A 14032-nucleotide genomic window follows, 5' to 3' on the forward strand; every position below is an offset into this window, starting at 1 on the left:
TGTGGAGAAGGAGAGCGAGGAAGAGGAGTGGGTGAAGATGAGAGGATTTTTAGTGAGAAGAAAAATACGGTTGGAAAGAAAAAAGGGAAGAAAATGGCAGGTAGTTTTGTATTGTACCACAGCCTTCTTAGCCCCATGCCTGCCCAAGAGCTATCCCTGTGTTCAGTTTGATCAGCACTCAAAAGCCTTCGCCTTCGAGACGCTGCAACAGCCGCTTCTTTGTCTCTGCAGTTTAACGGAGCCAGACAGAAACTATGCTTTGTTTGATAAATGGTGAACATAATGCCGGTGATGTGCCCACATTTGATTCAATTTCCGTTTTGAGACAGTTTGGCTTGTTGTCTGGCATTTGAAGTTAGAAATATGTCTCAGAGCATGCCTTTTGATACAGAAAAATTGTTGGTACTGCTTTGAATTTTCTCTCATACATTTTTGTCGGAAATACTTTATGTGATGGTAATCAGTACAAGGATTTTCCTGGCCAGTACTGGGTGCTTAGCAGTCTGTATCAGCAGTTGTGTAGGCTAATCTTGTTGACAGTGTAAACCTTTTACCGATCCTCAGTGCTTTATATGAGCTATAATTCATCTACGCTTGCCTCCTGAACAAAATTACATTATCACTCTTACATCACAGTTGGATAATGGAGGGCTCAATACATACAGCTCAAGTTGTTTTTTGAGGTGTGGTTATTCCAGACAGTTTTTTTCTAACAATAGTCTACACGGTACTTCAGGATGTTTTTTGCCATCTCACTTGTTAGACAGACAGCAGGCCTCTGAATCAGCACGCTGGCCCCCGTGCACCGTCCTGTGACGTTATTGAGGGCGGTGCTGATTGATAGTAGTTTAAACATTAATGTTTTAACAAAGCAGGGTTAAGCAGGGACTTCATTCCAGTTAAACTTTAAAAAGCTCTTCAAAAGCATGTTAACAGTATAGAAAAAATTCTGCTTTTGCTACTTAAGGCATTTGAATTTAAGATTAAAAAACAGCAAGTTCTTTTGAAGGCCACTACATGTGGGCTTTGTTCGCTTCTCGTTATATTTTCTTCTTTTTAAAGGATCTGGAGCTTTTGTAGGGAAATGATCATTTGTTTATAGCTTATGGGGCTTGACTTCATCCAAATCTGGATCCAGGAATTTGCTGAAGGAACTTTTTTCATCGCAAAGACAAATTTGGAAACATCTGCACATGCGCGCTACGGATCGGGTAGACCGATTTGTACGGTCCGACTTTGCACATGCGCAGTAAGGATCGGGGAGTCCCGATCCGTAACTATCTTTTTATTTTTCGTTTTTGTCTACATTGTACTGAAATGCTTCATTCTTACAAACGTTTTAAGAGATACTTGTTATTCTTAACATCTTAACAGATACTCTGACCTGTAACTATCGTAAAATGCTTCGACCGGAAGTAGACACCTTTCGCGCATGCGGGGTACCGATCGGGTTTCCGGTACGGATCGGGTAGGTTTTTTTGTTTTTTTTTGGATCGGGTAGTGACAGGGTGAAGCTGAAGCAGTCGCTGCTGACCGACATCAATGGAGATCACTAGCTGCCCGATGCGCCGCCCGGCGTAGGAGGAACTAAGTGTGTGCTAAAGCGCCATCTCTTGGTGACACCGTGCAATTAAATGAAAGGGGCGTGTTTAGAGCGAAGCTAGGCGGGGCTCTGAGTGGCTGACTGTTGGCTGACAGTAGCTGTCAGAATTATTTTTTTCAAAACTTAACAAAAGTTCCAGAGTTATAAAATGAAGTTATGCAAACACTATCTAGTGATCGCGGCTTTTTTTCAATTACAAGCCAATTATTTTTGATCCAACACTGGAGTAGATGTTTTGTACATTCTGAGGGGGGCTGCCACCATAAACCCCTGTTTATCTGTTTACATACGGTTAAACTCGGGTATATTGTAGTACACCACATATCACCCCACATATGTTCATGTGCTCATTTTTGTCAAGTGCTGCACAAGAGAGGAATTTGGTGTTGACATTGAATGCACGCCTGGATGTGATACCGCAGTGACTCTCCCCACACGGGCAAACATGCAGCAGTCAGCATCTTCAAAGGATGCACTCATGTGGAAAGGGAAAAAAAAGTGAAAACAGCTAAAATGGCAAAGGGCAGACAAACGGTTTCAGGGCAAGTTCAGGGTTTGTGTTACAGCCTGCTAAATGTAACTGTCACTTTTTATTAAAGTGGAACATGCAATCAAAATATTTTCACTAACCCGTCACTATGTGTCTGTTTATTTAGTTTATCACAGAGATGCAGACAAAAACTAACCAAAGTTCATCACGAGAGTCACCATGCAGTGGCTGTCATGGTCTCAGTGATAAACTCCAACTCACTGGATTCATCTGCAGCATGTCAATTTTAGAGGTTCATAATATACTCTTGCTCTTTCTCCCTGCCATCTGCCTCGGGAAGGCCCATATTGGATTTTGCATTAATTAAGACATGTTCTCTTGAGATAAGTAACCAATCGAATGGCATACGGCTACTTGTGACCATGCCAAAATAAACATATTCTGATGGCATTTTGGTTGTAAGCCTTCTGTTTGATTTTAGACAAGTATGAAGCTGTCCTGAGATTGCAGACATGTGCTGTACTTGCAAGAATAGTGCCTAGCAACTCAAATACTTATCCACAGAAAGGCATCTGTTAGTCAAAAGATTTCATGTGTATAAAGTCTAGAACTTTATGATGGAAGTTGTTCTTTTTTTATCTTTTTCTGTGACACTGTTTCCCAGTAGCAGGTTAAAAAAATCACCTATTAATTTGTTTTCCATAGAGGACTGTCAAATAACGCACCTCTTTTCTGCTTTTGATTTTATTCTACTTTTCAGAAATCCGCCGCCCTCTATCAAAATAGGAAACAGACGCGCTGTATTTTTGTGCACTGGAGTCACTGAGCATGACTTTAATTTGCAGGTAGTTTCCAAGTTTCTCCCTGCAGGAGTGATAGCTCATCGGCACCATTAGTTACCTAACCAGCCTGAGACCTGCCTGCAGCTTCCCAAGTGTGTGCACGTGTGCACGTTCCTGTGTGCGTGCGTTTGAGCCCATCTTGCTTTATTACAGCTGACTTCCTCTCTCTTCTCATTCAATCTTGCCTTTCCTCAGCCTTGCATGCACACATACTCTACCATTGTATATCCTGCCCAACTATCACTATTTCCTGTCCAGCTAGGGCATAGATTTGCTCATTAGGACATGCAAACGCACACATCGAAACACCCAAAAAAAAAAAGGTTGACAGTTATTGGCAAACGCACACAAATCACCTCAGGGAGTTGACATGGGCAGATTTTATTTTGTTGTTCATTGCTTTGCGGCTGATCTTTGCTGAAGGATTAACTGATATTACAGAATTTCATCTTACCTACCAGGACTTAATACCAGTGGTATTTACAAAGCACTCACTGTGTGTATGCGATTGTGTCTGTAGGGTGGGTGTGTATACGTACAGCTTTGTTTGGGGAAAAAACACAAGAGGGACTGAGGGTCAGAGGCTTGCCTGCCAGCCCATGTCTATTTATTGCTCTTGGACTTGAAGCAGGCAGTCAACATCTGGAAGGATGCTTTGTTTACCTTTATATCCCAAACGAACTGAGCAGTATTACAGTGTCTTAGCAAGGCAAACGCCTTCATGCTCACGCTAAATAAATTCATCCTTGCACACTACTCATGTGTTAGCTCAGAGCTTACAAGCAACTCCACGGGGTTCCGCTCTCCACTGACCAACAAGAGGGACCACAACGCTAGTTCACTTGCAGCTTCTTCCCTGTGGCGAGGTCAATAAACCACAGGAATCGGGGTCAGGGCATGGATTTGGAGGAGGTTGAGATGAAGCTTCCTTTTGGTTGGAGATGGGGTTAATTTGGGTCACTCACACATGAAAATGACTCTGAATGCAAAGAAAACCAATTTTGGACAGTGCCTGAAGTAGTAATCCCAGATTTCAAATTTTCATGACACTGTGCCAGTATGGCTTTGAATCTGCAGCATTTCTGCTGATTGGCTGAGCAGCTTTTACATGTTCATAGACAGAAGCAGTCTGAGATTAGAAATGCAAATGCTTCATTGTTTTAATTATGTTGTATTATTTTGTATTTCATAAATGTATTTTTTTTACCAGAATGCTTGAAACGAATTTTAACATAAATAGCAGAAAATACACGAATAATAACAAACTGTCTGACCCAGTTCATGTGGACATGCTAACTTGCTTTAGGACTTGACTTGTACTTTTTCCCTGAGAGTATTTAACATGCCACACACATTTTACTGGCCTGATGCCTACTAGAGGAGATGTAAGATGTGCAAGGCATTCGTTTTCTTTTCTTTTTTTTGTTCAGTTATGAACAAAAGAGCTTACAGGAGCATAAGCATTTGTTACATATGACCAGTCGTGAGTAAAACGGGGAATTCTGTACAAGAAATAAAAACAACATTTCTTTAAAATGTGTTATTGACTGTTTAAATGTTCAGAAACAATTTGAACACATAAATTAATTTAATCATCGCCTCTTTTTCCTTCTTTTCCTATCCTCTTCCCTCATCATCACCCTCTCAGGTGCGGGTAGTTATTACTGATGAAAACGACTGCGTTCCTGAGTTCCTCCAGTCAATTTACAGCAAGGATGGTGTACCAGAGACTGTGACAACAGCAACCTCCCTGCTGCAAGGTAAGACAAGTCTCAAAATACCTGTTTGAGTACCATTTATAACCCACCAGCTTCACTGTGTGCATTCTTTATTTTTAGATTCACATTATTAATTTAAAGCTCAACTTACTACTCTGTATCAGTTTCTCATATGCAAAGGAAATTTAACATTGCACTGCCTTCCCTGACCTACAGAAGTAGGTTCATCTTATTTTTTAATTCATCTTCACCGATAAACAGCTCCCGGTTATGTAATTGCTGATGCATAAATCACAATGTTATTAATCTTTAATGTTATTAAAGAAATCCTGCAATGGTGTTTGTGCATTTTTTCACTGGGCTGAATTAAATATTTCCAAGTAAAAATCTCAGAATTGCAAGGACCTTTATTATGTGTGCTTGGATTTGGTGACTTTTAAAAGAAAAAAATAACAATCCGTGTTTTACTTCTTGTGTTACCAGTTAAATTTAAGCCAGGTGCAGCTCAGTGGGCAAACACGTGCCTCTGTGGGAGCTGTGATATGCAAATGTTGGAGAAGCTTTGCTGTAGCGGCTTTCAGAACAAAACAAGAGTGCCTGCGCTTCTTTAACATTCATGTATTTTGACTGGTCAGGAAACAGAGTAGGTACTTGTCAGCACCGGCATCACTGCTGCTTTCATCAGTGCAGCTGCTGTAGCCTCTCCGTTCCTGTAATAACCCAAAGGGAACGCTTATGTTTCATCTCTTTGTGAAGAAATGGTGATGCCAACTGTTGTGGGTATGTCACAGTGACACTTTTACTCTGCCAACACAACTGACAACAGAGTTTTTCCGTCTTCTCTCGGAGACTGTTACTTACTATCTCCTCTAAAACATTGTTGCTTTTTTATTAAAACTTAGACATCTGTTTGTTTATAGCGCTAAACAGATCAATCTTTAGCTTTATGAACAGGTAAACTTAAAACAGGGCAAGAATGAAAACGCAAGTATATTTTAATTGCTTACAAGAACTGTGTGAAAATAACTGTAGGTATGACACCGTTCTGGAAATGTCCATTAGCTGTGAATGCAGGCGGGAAGACTTTGGATTGAATTCATATTAAAGAAAAAACAAACATCTAAGAACAGCTAAGACCTGTAAAATCATGCCGTATTCTGAGAAAAGTTACTTGTTTTCAGGTGAAAGTTAACAGCAAACATGGTTTTGTATGAATAAACAAAAGAGGTGTTAAAATTGTTTACATTGCTTGGAAATTTCGCTCCTATGCTTCAATTTGCAACATTGTCCTGGAGAAAATAAGCTGAATTTTATATGTAACTAAAACAATAATATAGCCTTTACAACTTTAATCTGTTTTCCAGCTAGCATACTGAAATGCAGTCTCAAGGGTTATATTGATATTAATTTGTTAACCTGTTGCTTACTTGTCATCTTGAGGCAATGGGCAATTTTTACATTTTGCCACTCCCCGGCTGATATCCAGGCCAAAGAATCCTGTTCCATCTGCTGATTTATGAGTGTAAATATAATTTTAAAAGCTAATAAAAAGTTGAGTCATTGTTAAAAAATACATTTTGACAAATGCAGTCACAACTTTGGTCTTCAGATTAATTTACTTACCCACATGCAGCTGAGATCCCTGACACCACTGGCTGGAATGCAACCCCAAACCATGACACAGCCTCCACCGTGTTTTACAGATGGCTGTACTCACTGCTGTACCTCTCACCTGACCTCCATGTACATATTGATGACATTTTAAACCAAAAATGTCAGATTTAGATTCTTCGCTTCATTAGATAAGTTATCACTGACTTTCAGTCTAGTTCTTGTGTAACCTGGCCTACTTCAGCCTTTCCTCCCTGCTTTAATTCCTTGTTGTTGTGCTGAATTTTTTTTCCTGGTTCTTGAGGACGTGACTTTCTCCTCGTCTGCTTCACTTGTCCAGTTTCCTGAGATCATCACAAGTTTTATATGAAATATTATAGCAGTTGGGAAGGAGCCCCACAAGAAAAAAGCTGAGGCAACAGCTGGAGCACATGTGAAAGATGTCTAAAGTGGTCCCAGTGATTATACAGTAGGAGCATTGGGAGCTGTAACCCTGAAAATGGAAGAGTGGTGTAGAAAATATGCAGTCCAGCTCAGAAAATGTACAGAATCCTGAAACTCCCAGGACCAGACCTTGAGAATTACTTAGTGTTTTTATTTATTTATTTATTTTTAATGCTGTAGACATGCAGATGTGCTTTGTCAATATTGAATGTGAGCAAGTGAGAGATGAGTGTCCTTGCAGCACAGCGTTTTGTCACATGATGAAAATATGCTGTATATGAATAAAGTGCAAACAAACACAAAGCGAGAAGCTGCGGAGCATTGCTCGACTTTACTACATCACCAGTGTTTGTGTGCAAGAAGTCCACAAATTCGATTTTTGGTTTTCTGCTCAGCGTTGGAGCAATTCAGTCCAACAAGGCACTTGATCAGTAGAGCTACACTGACCAAGGTCTTAACAGTAATTCAGATTTATTCACAGTAAAAATGTTATTTATTTCTAGCAAACATGGAGAAAGTAAATGAGTGAATGGGAGAGTGAGGTGCGCACTGTGGGAGAGACGCAGCAGGCCCTTAGCTCGCTGCCATTAACTGGTGCACCAAGGGAGGCGAGAAGTTTCCTCCTGCAGTGCTGCTGTGTTCCCACCCATTTCCATGCTTGTTTGAACACTTGTCAATATTTCTGTGAGTGGGAAAAAACCCCACAAAAACAGTTATCACATTTCTGCACAGAGATTCCAGTGATTTCAAAATGCTTCAGGATTATGATATAGCAAAGCATCTATGTGACCTGTGCAATTTTCAGTCGTAAAAATAGATGGTTGCTGCCTAAATTTAGTCGGGTGAAAAATGTGTCGTACAAATTGTAGCTTTCCCAAAATAATGAACAAAATTGCTCCAATACATAGTATAATTAATACAATTAATTTTACCCAATCCACTTCTGAGTACATCTAAGACTGAGCAGCCCAACTTCCTGAAATAAAGACATTTTTCCCCCTTCACTTAATTAAGTGGGTTAAAAGGCATAGTATAAATTAAATGAGCAGGGAGAAATGGGCATCCAGCATCGTTTTGCTAAATCATGTGCTAGTAATCCCATAATCATTTCCATCGTGAGAGTGGACAAATGTGTACTTTGCCAAGTTGGAAATCAACTGCAGCACAGTGTACCAAGCAAGCCAATTATCTTGCTTTCCATAGAGATCTGAGGATCCCGCTGTCTCCATCTTCTGTACAAAATCATAATATGCCAGAAAGACACGAGGGATGCAGCTAAGAATGTATAGAGGCCAGTTAAACAGTGTAGCGATGCTAGTGCAACAATGCTGATTCAAGATTACAGAGGACTTACTGATAAATAGATGCTTAAATGTTTTCTTGAAGAATAGAAATCTCTACTTAGTAAATTAAATATTGACTCATATGTGACATGTGTTTGGCTACCGCGCACGATTGGCTTCTGGGTCGACACTAGTGTTGCAGTTCATTTTCAACCCATCATCACTGAATGAGAGGCTGCTCAAAGAGCAAAACAGCTGTGTTTCAGTTTTTCTTCAGAAGACTGTCAATGTATGGAACCAGGTGTGTAGCGCAGGAAAAACACACATTTATTTTTATCCAACTTGTAAAGTGTAGAGAAATCGAAATAAAAGACTAACATTTTGGTAAAAGGGATAATATTAACAAGAAGAAGAAGAATTGTAGAATTTGTCTGGGCAGAAATGGTAAATGGTCTGTATTTATATAGCGCTTTACTTGGTCCTAAGGACCCCAAAGCGCTTTACATATCCAGTCATCCACCCATTCACACACTGGTGATGGCAGCTACATTGTAGCCACAGCCGCCCTGGGGCGCACTGACAGAGGCGAGGCTGCCGGACACTGGCGCCACCGGGCCCTCTGACCACCACCAGTAGACAACAGGTGAAGTGTCTTGCCCAAGGACACAATGACCGAGACTGTCGGAGCCGGGGCTCGAACCGGCAACCTTCCGATTACAAGACGAACGCCCAACTCTTGAGCCACGATCATGGTTTTTTGCACACTTGATTCAGCTGTGTATCAAAGACTATTCCTAGAAATCAATCTGACATAAAACAAAACACAAGAAACCACTAATGATGAATACTGACTATGCTAAAATGTGACACAATCATCCATTTAGTGTTAAATCTATATGTGTTTGGGGTAAATTTGGGGCCATCTGTAAGTGAAAACTCATCTCTAGGTATTTACAGTTTTTGTGTCATGTTTATTTTATTATTTATTTCTGCGTGTGTGAAGTAATAAGAATGAAAGTATATACGACGACCCATTCATGTATTAAGCGATTTCTCGTTTGACCATTATTTTCTTTATCAGACTTCAATCTCGTTCTCTCAACAGTGGCCTTGGTGATATTATCATTTAACTGAATTCATAAACTTTGCTCAGATAGCAAGATTAATGCCTTTGGTAGTTTGATTTTTACACTTTCAAAGTCATAGTGCATTTGTAATGAAATGAAACTGAAATGATTGACAAATATATCAAACTTAATGGGAAAATATAGCAAAAGCACAAACAGGATGGTGTAAATGGAACCTCATGGCTGACTTTCTTAGCTGTTGTACTCTCATTGTTAAATTCACTGTAACTGTACCAAAGCATCACATTTTCCATTTGTGTTTTGTGGCTTTTTTTTTTAATGTAACTGAAATATTTTGCATTGAGTTTAGCGCTTGTTCAGCATAAGGACACGTTGAAGTCCACAGCCCACAAACATTTTGAATATTACCACAGCACTTTGAAAATTCAGCTAATCTCGTGTACTCACATACGAAATGTCTCTGCTGAAATAATAAAGTAAAACTAATCATGCAAATAAACACTGACAAAGTTTATATACCTCCTTAACAAACCCAGATACTTTGTTTTGCAGGCATTTTGTTAATTGAACGCACTTCAAACTGTTAATTTGAAGCTAGTTAGAGTTCCCTGAGGCTTTATAGCAATAAAGAATTATGGTTTGTTAGTGGAAGCAAACAGTGGCATTGTTTTTATGTATGTGTGCATCTATTATTCATGTGAGCATATGTGTGTGTGCGCGCACTTCTGCATGGGCCCTTGAGCCAAATGCAATGTAAGGTGAATTGGGGAATTGAGCTTTTGATGGTGAATGTTCTTGTTAGTGTAAAATATGCTTATTCAAATCCCTGGTGGTCTTTTCAGTTTTAGCAAGGCAGTCAATTTGTGGCCAGGCGAGTCCTGGCTCCATGGATTCCCAATATGTGATGTGGAAGCAGAAATGTTGCAAAATGACAGTCCTTTCAATGCATGCTGGGCAAATAACGCTTACTCCCGTGGCTTAAAATTGTGGAAGCGTCAGTTTGAACACATAGTGTAGCATGAGAATCGAGATATCATGTGCATATGGTTTGGATGAAATACCAGAAACCAACTTTTGAATAATTAGAGAACTCGTTCTGCACAAACGGTTTCTCTGGCGACTTAATTCAATATGGTACATTAGCTAAAGATAGTTTGTTATAAGTAGTAGTTTCGATGGAAGTTTCTACTTTCATCAAAAAAACCATGAAAAAAGCTAAAGCAGTGATGTAACGTTAGTATCTGTGTTGGTTTCCACAGGACAGCTCAGGCAGTATGTCCGTCTTTATTTTTAAGGCAGTACAGACAAACTTGGGGCAATAGCAACATATGCAAGCACCTGCTCCTCCTGCACAACTTTCATTATAAACGTGCGCACTAATACTGCAGACTTAGTAAAGGCCTTCATCTTTTAACTTTTCGCTTTTGTACAACTTTTATTTGTGAAATAAATCTTCTGCAAGTTTCTGCCCTTTCAAGGTTTCCACATTTTGTTGTTTCGGGCACATCTCCAAAGGGATTCACTGTATTTTTTTCCCCGTTAGCAATAGAAGTGCAGAACTTTTAAATCACACAGCAGTTTTTTCTTTATGTGTTGTACTAATGAATTAAAACATGAAATATTGAAATAATCCAGTGATATATATTTAACATCTCAGATGGAATCTTATGCATCCTGCTTCTGAAGGTTATTGAATTCGATAAACCTGGTGAACAAAGTCAGACGTCTGCTGATATACTATGCTATGGTATTTCTTGAAAACTTGCAGAAAAAAGTGGCCCAGCTAGAGTCCTGACCTGAACCCGGTAGTGAGAATATCATTGTAGAGACCTGAAGGTAGCAGTACAATCCTTTTAGGATCATAAACAAACCGACTAAGATGATTAAGATACTTTAACCACTTGCTGCTAATGAACAAAAACACAAATCTTCTTTCTTGTTCAGTTTTATTGTGTATAAAGGAAGAAATTAAGGGGGGAAAGCAAAACAACTGACTACTGCTTGAATCTCAAACATACAGTGTTGGGGAGTAACGGAATACATGTACCGCCGTTACGTATTTAAAATACAAAATATGAGTAACTGTATTCCGTTACAGTTACCGTTTAAAAAGGTGGTATTTAGAATACAGTTACTTTGTTGAAATAAATGGATTACATGGCGGTACTTCCCTGTTTCATATTGTGGCGGGTCAGGACTGTTTGGGTTTTGTTTGACAGCTACGTTCTGTTGTTCCGGGCGGCAGCGTTACGGTTGTCATGGTTACAGGGTGACGCTCTCTCTGCGTGTTTCCTGGGTGAGAGAGGCCTTTTTGTTGTTGTTGTGCTAAGCTAATAGGCAGAATGCTACAGGTATAGCTCTAAAGAATGTAGCATCATGGGCAGTGTAGTCCGTGCTGTAGGGAGAATGGACTGCCATACACGTTATGTGTCTGTGAGCGAGGGAGGGAGAAAAAGGAAAAGTACGAGATGTCATCGAGCAAAAACGGGAGCTGGAAGCATGTAAATATAATAATAACCACTGCAGCCAAGAAGAGTGCCTGACGAGCCCAGTTGTAAGTAAGCTATTAAGACTCGACTGTACACTGTGTTCGTGTTTTCCTCCAAAAACAATAAGCTCTGTTGGAGCAGCCTTTCAACGCCTCTCTCTGTCTCTCGCTAGCAAAGTTGACCCAGACAACAAAGTAAAGCTAGTTTTCGGCTACGAGCCGACACAGAACCCACCGTATTAGCCAGAGGTCCCTTTACTACGGTTCGGAGCCGCGGACCTTCAGTAACAGTAATAAATCACAGCAATAGTACATTCATGTAGTTGTAAACAGCATGATAATATATTAAGTAATCCAAAGTATTCAGAATACGTTACTCTCATTGAGTAACGTAACGGAATACGTTACAGAATACATTTTGGGGCATGTATTCTGTATTCTGTAATGGAATACATTTTAAAAGTAACCTTCCCAACACTGCAAACATATATGCAGATACGTGAAAATGTAAGTTATACATATATGTCACAAAAAATGAGAAAGCAAGAAAACACCGTTTCCATCCAGCTTCCATCCTTTCCTCTTGTGGATATTTAACAAATTGTTTTTCTACTCTGTACGGTCAGTCTAGCTAAATCACCAGTGGTAAATCCAACCTTTGTCGTCTTTGTTTAGTCCTTCTGAACTCTGTTTTTTCTATTCTCCATCTCTGTGTTCTCATCTTTAGTTTCGGCCAATGACTGTGACTCGGAGGAGAATGCAGAGCTGACCTATTACACCCTGAGTCCAGACTTCACTATTTCCCCTCACGGAACAATCTTCCCCGCGGGACCTTTAGACTACGAGAGACCTAATCATCTGTATGAGTTTGTAGTCATGGCCATTGACAAGGGGGAGGTTCCTCGTACAGGCACGACTACGGTACGGATTAGGATGGCAAACGTCAACGATGAGGCACCTGAGTTCTCCCAACACATGTAAGTAAGACTTGTGCTTTATTGTTTAAGAGAAAGAGAGATAAGCTCTATATTATTCTGTGGCTGATTCCTGCCTGTCAGTCAGGGTGAAGGCAGGAGAGGCTGACAGTCTTCTGGTGACAGCATGATGTTTGGTGCAGATACCGAAGGACCAACTTTGCTGTGTACTCATTTCTACATTGCCAAAGGCAAACAATCTCCTGCAGTGTCTCTTGGTTAAGTTGTTGAGTGTAGGCTGCTGCACATACATTTTAGGTGCAAGCTGCCATTCACTCTTTTGAGGTGCTGCATGCAATTGAATTTTCAGTTGTATTGTTGGCACAGGGGCACAGAGTTTCTCTGCATTTTCTTTCTGCAACTTGTTCAACAGAGGATTTTCTTTAGCGCTGAAATAAATAGTCAAAGAATTGAACGTAGGAAAGGCTTGATGTTTGAATTGCTCTTTGCTCCCTGGTTCCATCCTCACGAATGCACAGATGTGCTGCAGACTTACTTTTCCTCTTTTTATGGCACCAAAGTGAATATCTCTGGGGCTTTAAAACAAGCAATTTCTAAACAATTATGCATTTAATTACATTTTTTTAAAATATGAGAAACAAACCTGTTGAAGCTCTTGGGGCCAAGACAAAAGTATCGCCGTTATCTGAGGTTTTCTTTTCTCGGTTTAATTAAATGCAAGCATTCCCGTCTTCCTTTCTCGGATACACTTAAATTTACACTTCAGATTCAGTTAAACTGGTAGCACCTGTACAAAGTAGAATTAAATGAGCTGAACTAAAGAGTTGTGGGCTGAGGTTTTCAGTCAGCACTGATCCACCATCAGGGCCACATCTACAACATCTTCCTCTTAGAATAACTCTCCTCTCATGGTTGAGTTGCATTGATTCAGCTCCACAATTCCCTGCTGATTTCAAATAGAAATGGATCTATATGCAGTAATTCTTTGGCAAAAATATCTATTGCACATTCCTAAACATGCTGATTTGAAGCCATCAGTAATCAAGTCGTTTTAGATTAAATCTGTCACCGGTGTTTCTGTCTGTGCACACAGTCCACTGATACCAAAGTAAATAAGGCAACCAGAACTACTTCACTTAGAAGTTGAGTGAGGGAGAGCTTCCCAGTTCAGCGTCACAGCTGCTGTTAGCGCACTACCCCCTCCCACTCGTGCTGCTGTGGTGTCTGCATCTTTTAATTGGTTGATTTTTCTGGCAGAGAGCTGGGCAGATTGGTGAGGCAGGGTCAATCAACCGTGCCCACCAGCACCCTCAGGAGGTCCTGAGCCCTAACTCTGTGTGTGCGTATGCTTGCGCCTATATATGTGCGTATTTAGTAATTGAGAAGGTCCCAAGAAAGCGAGGTTTTTGTATGGACAGATTGATGTGGTTATAAAGTGCATTCATCCATTGTGCATCTGATATGCATGTCTTTATGTTGTTTGTAGAGGAAAGGGACTAGTGTGTGTGTGTTTTGGGTGGTATTGATTTA

The 14032-nt window shown here is 40.2% G+C and overlaps 1 protein-coding gene across 3 annotated transcripts in view; it reads left to right on the top strand.

Annotated features, from left to right (window-relative positions):
- LOC146526191 (neural-cadherin-like) overlaps positions 1-14032 on the top strand; it is a 381462-nt gene that overhangs the window by 103572 nt on the left and 263858 nt on the right. For all 3 annotated transcript variants that reach the window (XM_085183449.1, XM_085183576.1, XM_085183527.1), the window contains exons 5-6: positions 4584-4695; positions 12295-12544. In XM_085183449.1, coding sequence (XP_085039575.1) covers positions 4584-4695; positions 12295-12544 — 362 coding nt within the window. The remainder of the gene's footprint in view (positions 1-4583; positions 4696-12294; positions 12545-14032) is intronic.

The sequence above is a fragment of the Neolamprologus multifasciatus genome, chromosome 1 (genome assembly GCF_963576455.1).
Source record: "Neolamprologus multifasciatus chromosome 1, fNeoMul1.2, whole genome shotgun sequence".
In the NCBI taxonomy this organism is placed as follows: Eukaryota; Metazoa; Chordata; class Actinopteri; order Cichliformes; family Cichlidae; genus Neolamprologus; species Neolamprologus multifasciatus.